This window comes from Tenrec ecaudatus, chromosome 6 (genome assembly GCF_050624435.1).
Source record: "Tenrec ecaudatus isolate mTenEca1 chromosome 6, mTenEca1.hap1, whole genome shotgun sequence".
Lineage (NCBI taxonomy): Eukaryota > Metazoa > Chordata > Mammalia > Afrosoricida > Tenrecidae > Tenrec > Tenrec ecaudatus.
The window spans coordinates 101,898,996-101,904,995 of record NC_134535.1 but is presented as its reverse complement, the minus strand read 5'-3'; the positions used below and the strand labels follow the sequence as shown (position 1 = coordinate 101,904,995).

The following is a 6,000-nucleotide window of genomic DNA, read 5'->3' as shown; positions in this document are numbered from 1 at the left end:
GGAGTATGGAGCTATCTTCCAGAGTCTAAGAGCACTGAGGTCTCCCTTGGGTGACTTGTATGAGTGCTTCTATGAACTACCTGCCGGTAGCTACTGACGGGTCAGGTTATCACTATATCTTCATGTGGCTTCACTCTTACCCCTAGCTGTTCAGCATTCCATTATTTGGAATGTGAGTTGGATAATCCTCTCATGTGACGCTGTTCAGGTTTTTGTGGGCCCATGAGGGTGTCACTTCACTGGCTGATCTCTTAGTAAGCCTCACGGTGCTTAGAACACCATGAGATTGCCACTAAGCCTACATGGTAGAAACATGCCCAATCCAATCAGTGTAAATGATTGTGTTAGTCCAGGTAGATGAGAGAAACAAATTTATAGGCACTCGTATGTGTATAAGAAAGAGTTTTAAATACAAAAGCAGTTGAATATAGAGAAAATATCCCAACCTAATCCAGATCAAGTTCATAAGTGTGATACTAGCCCATATGTCCAATACCAATGTATGAAGTTTCTTCAGACTCATGAAACACATGCAATGATGCCAAATGAAGGAAGATCACAGGCCAGTGGGTGGGAAGTCCTGTGGATCCAGTGGCATTGTAAGCATCTCAGAGATGGTAAGGGATTCCATATGTCTCCCCAAGCTCAGGACACTAGTGTAGTTCCATGTGTCTTGTCAACTGCAATGTGTCCTGGGGAGTGAGCCTGTGTCCCCCCTGGAGTCAGCTATTTATCTCCTTAGTGCCTCCAAATGAGGTCATCAAGCTGCGACCTGATTGACAGGCTAGGCTCCACCCTTCACTCTTAAGTCTTTTAGAAATGCTAAGAATGAAAAGTTTTGTCTTTCTCTTTCTTTCCAGGAACCTCATTCTGGAAGCTCATAAAGAGAAAGGAAGCAGTCATGTCGATGATTTCAGCTTTCTATAGCGGCAAGTCCATTCTTGTCACAGGGGCCACTGGTTTCATGGGTAAAGTGTTGCTGGAGAAGCTGCTTCGCACCAGCCCAGATCTGAAGATCATTTACATCCTTGTGAGACCAAAGGCTGGCCACACATTAGAGCAGAGAGTTTTCCAGATGCTAAATAATGAGGTAAGACTTTTGGGAAGAGCCACATGTAATGGACAAGATGACTTATTATCCACCCATGTCAGTAGAGTGGGTTTGGAACCACAGGGATCCTGTATTCTGAAACTATTAATCTTTACAGGAGTAAAAAGCTTCATCTTTCTCCTGAAGAGAAGCTAGTGGATTTGGACCTCTGATGTCCTCTTTGACTTCCTACCCAAAGCCAAAAGAATGGCCAGTGTGTCCATTCTGACCCACCGTGACCTCTTAGGACAGAATGAACCACTCCCTAGGATGTCTGAGGCTGGACATCTTCCCAGGTGGAAGTAGCCTCATCTCTCTCCCTGAGAGCACCCCTAGTGGAGGGGAATCACTGGTTTTGTGGGGGGCAGCCCACCTCATAACCACTACCCATCAGTGCAACTTTGACTGACCACATGGTTCCCTGAAAGCCCCAAGCAACAGGAGGGGCTGGAATATGCAGACAGGTCGAAGAGAGGGAGCAAAGCAAGCTACAGCTTTCAATGTTGCTCATTGGTGTCCGTGGCACCGTCTCATGAAAAGTGGATAAAAACTTAAACTCTGTCCAGAGCAAGTGGAGAGTCATCTACATTATGCAAATTGTTATTCAAAAGCCTAAACACTAAAATTTCTGAAGTGCAAAACTATACATTTGAAATCTGTGCCACCAACAACCAACCTACTGCCGAGGAACGGATTCCAACTCATAGCATATAAATTCATTCAAATGATTCTCTGGTTTTCATTATACCAAATCCATTGGAAAAATTCCTTAACTAGAATCTGAATCTATTCTCTGAGAGGAATACTTTGTGTGTATGTGTGTTGTTGTTGTTTTATATTTTATTCTATTATGTATAGGACATATAGGATTGATAAGTAGCCGTAAAGTAATACTTTCAGTTGTCTAAAGTCCTCAGTGTTTATCGATTGTATATTTTTTCTGTGGAAACTAGATATGTATATCATACCATTATAGTCACATGATTCTCTAGCCCTTCTAGGGTGAAATCATTGGAAATGACATATTATACCTGTGAACTACCATATTGCTAATACTGAACTCTCTTTCGCTTCTAAAATAAATCAATTATATACATATCCTTTCATGGTTTAATTAATCATTTGTGTTTAGATCTTAAACACATATGTGTTCAACTCCTGGCTTCTCAACTTGTTATATGATCCTGAAAAGGCTTAAAAGTAACTCTTAAGCTTTGCTTATTCCACCTTTAAAATTAAAACAATAACAGCTACCTCCCAGGATTGCCATAAGACTTGACTGTGGAAATGAAAATGTATGGGTCCTAGTGCCCATTGATATAGAAAGGATTGTTTTATTTACATGTCATCAAATCCATTCGGAATCATATCCTTACAAGGATTGTCATATTCGCTCCCACCAATGTAGCCCTTGTATCAGTCCATCTTGCAAGGGCCTTCCTCTTTTTCTCTGCCCTGCACCTTTACCAAGCTTGCTGACCTTCTCCAGGGTCAACATGTCCAACACATCTGACTCATCGCCTTGCCACCCGTGCCTCTTAGGAGCATTCGGGAAGTATTTCTCCCAAGACAGATAATTTTTTCTTTTCACAGTCCATAGTACTTTTAAAACTCTTTTCCAACACTGTAATTCAAGTGCACTGCTTTTCCGTTGATGTTCCTTTGCTCTTTCACATGCATATGTGACAATGGAAAAAACCATGGCTTGGACAGGCGCACCTTATTCCCCAGTCACCTCCTTGCTTTTCAACACTTTCAAGTAACCTTGTGCAGCAGATTTATCCAATGCAATGTGTCCTTTCATCTCCTGACTGCTGCTTTTATCAGTATTGAGTGTGATCCAAGCAAGAGGAAATTCTGGAGAACTTACACCTTTTCTCTGTTTATCATGATGTTACCTATCGGTTCAGATGTGTGGAGTTTGGTCTTCTTTACATGGTGTTGTAATCATATTGCAGGCTCCAATGCCTGATCTTCATCAGCACGTGCTTCAAGTCCTCCTCACTTCAGCTACCAAGGCTGTGTCCTCGACGTATTACAGACTGTTAATGAGCCTTTCTCCAAACTTTCTCCTTCGGAGCAGCTGGCAGCTTTAAAATCTGCCACCAGAGCTCCTGATAGGAGTATAATTTAGGGCTTGCAAATTAAAATAGGTACTCTTTTTTTCCTTTTCAGGCCAACCTTTTTTCTGGTGTCTAAGAACACAAGTTTTGATTGGAGATATGTATATCTGACAGGACAGCCCATTGTTGACGAATCAACAAAACTCATGCTCCAGTTTTGTGGGCAAGATCAAATTTTTTATTTCAGAATATCATCCAGACAATCAGAAATCTTTCTCCTTACTTAAAAGTGTGACAAATTATAATAATAAATCTACTAGAAGCTAACTAGAAGACAGCATGCTCAAAAAGTTTTCATGTCTTCTATTATTTATCTTTGTCAACAACTGTTTCACCTAAAAACCATTCATATGGTGGTCGATGGGAAGTGGGAGCATGAAGAATGAACACACACACACACACACACACACACACACCTGATAGCTCATGAATGAGAGTCAGAGTACAACCACCTCTCACTGCTCCCTTGCAGAATGTCCCTATGGGATGTCCCTGTTAACTATAGAATAAGGTCCAAAGGAATGAAATGACATGGGACCAGAATCTAGGGGAAACTTGTAGATCCTCTCACGACAGTGTTACCTGGTTATGTGTCCCTACTGGATTGTATTTATCTCACAGAGCAGATAGGCCTGTTTAGCCTAGTAGCTTCCTTGACAGCATTATTGGTTTTCAAATACGGTCAATAGTATGGCAGAGAGTCGTGTGGCCAGTGCAGTCTTTACGTCCTGCTTCTTTAGATGCACTGCAGTATCAGTGCAGTACAGTGACATTACATTTGTTTTGGAAATAGTAACCTGGAGATGGAGAAATTCCTTAACTGGAATCTGAATCTACTCTCTGACAGAAACACTGTGTGTGTGTGTTATTGTTGTTGTTGTTGTATAATTTGTTTGTTCTATGATCGATGGCTCTACCTATGGAGCATCTGCTTTGTTTCTTATCCCCTGCTTGTCACATCTGCATCGAGTATTAAAACAATCCAACAACAAAAAACAAACTCCCTGCCATTGAGTCAATGATGACTCATAGCAACCCACTGTGGCTGGGTATCCAGGACTGTAACGGTTTATGGGCGTAGAAAGCCCAGTGTTTCATCCACAGAGCTCCTGGTGCTTTCGAACTGCTGACCATGAGGATCACAGGCCACTATGCCACCAGGGCTCCTGGAAATGGGTGTATCTGCAGTAAAATTAGGAACTAGTGAATGATTTCAAGTTTAACGTCAGTGATTTCCGATTTCTGGGGCTGTAAAACAGAGGAATTCCTTTCCTGGCATCAGTGGTTCCTATACATAGTCTAACAACTTGGCAGCAGTTGGAGAAGTTTAAGAAGGGAAGAGGATGTGCTGGGTAAGGCAGCATCGACAAACTGACACCCGGAATTCCTACTAGGTGTCAAGTATTGTCACACAGAAAAGCAAAGAGAATGTTCCCGTAATTTGATGTTTTGTAGGCAAGTATTTGCTCCTCTCTAACTTGTGGCTTACCATGAGACAATTCTATTTGTGGAACTGGCTACTTATAGGTTGGAGGCAGGAGAGAAACAGTGCAAACCCCAAGAAAACCCAGCACAAGAAGAACATGACAAAGATAATTAGTTTGCTTTCAAGAAACCCTTAGTGCATGACTTCCGTAGCCAGAAAAGGAGCATTCTTTCTGCTGGATATGGGACAGCAAAAAGCACTATTCAACTCTTGATCCTCTCATCTTACAGCACTAAATATAGAATATATGAATTTATGCTTGAGAAGGAATATAGTAAGTTCTTAAAATCAGAAACAATTCTATTAAGTTCTTTACTGGTTGAAATTTAATAACACTTTTGAAAGTATATTGAAACTGTGAGACGCAGATTGCCTTGCAAGTTTTCTTCTTTCCCCAATGCACCAATTTGCTATGGCTTATTTCAGTAGAAAATATTTTTGTTTTCCTTCTCTGACCAGTTTCTGCTTCACACAAGTTCTGGCTTGAGGAGAGGGTACGGGAGCACTTGATGTCTCCTTTCAGCCACATTCATCTGCTGGCGGGGTAGTGCTCAAGACCAGTGGTTCAAAACTACTAACTTCCTCTCAGGAGAAAGATGAAGCTGTCTACTCCCATAGAGTTACATTCTCCCACAGGGACAGTTCTACCCTGTCGGCCTCCTATTGGCTCGCCATGAGTTAGAAAGACCAGAGGGTAGTAAGTTAGGGTTGATCCACTCACTTACAGCTCACTTACACAAAATTTCTGGAAATAAACTCCTGCTGATTATTTTATTGCCATTGTTGCAGAACTTCATCTCAACTTAACACCACTTGCTTTTCAAGAAAGGCAGTGCTGTCAAGCTTGAAGAAATGAACTGGGGTCTAGGAATTCCCAATCTTGTAGTGGAGAATTTAAGCCCTGGCTTGGGAATGGACAGCAATCTTCCGTCAGAATCTTCCGTTGGTGTTTCTAAACTGTAGTGCCGTGGTCACCTATGTCACACTCCTGGGGAGCTGATTAACAAATGCACTTTCTTGACTTACACATCCCATTTCCTTAGACAGGATCTCTGAAGTAGAGGATGGCAATGAATGCTAACTAGGTTCTCAGGTTATTCTTTTACCCATTTGGTTTGAAACCCACTGCTGTGGAGAATGGCCTGGGCCGTTATAAAAGGAGATGAGTCATATGCCATTGTCCATCCCCAGTTGTTCCTGAAAATCAACTGGAAAGTTAAATGTACATGCCAACTCCAGAGTATGCCCCAGGAATTTCTTATTTAGTTGACTTGCAAAGGGGCTAGGAATCCACATTTCTA

The 6,000-nt window shown here is 41.8% G+C and overlaps 1 protein-coding gene across 1 annotated transcript in view; it reads left to right on the top strand.

The window, feature by feature from the left end:
- The first annotated feature begins 901 nt into the window (after window positions 1–901).
- LOC142451568 (fatty acyl-CoA reductase 2-like) overlaps window positions 902–6,000 on the top strand; it is a 49,516-nt gene continuing 44,417 nt past the window's right edge. The window contains exon 1 of the mRNA XM_075553317.1: window positions 902–1,090. Within this exon, the coding sequence (XP_075409432.1) occupies window positions 902–1,090 (189 nt within the window). The remainder of the gene's footprint in view (window positions 1,091–6,000) is intronic.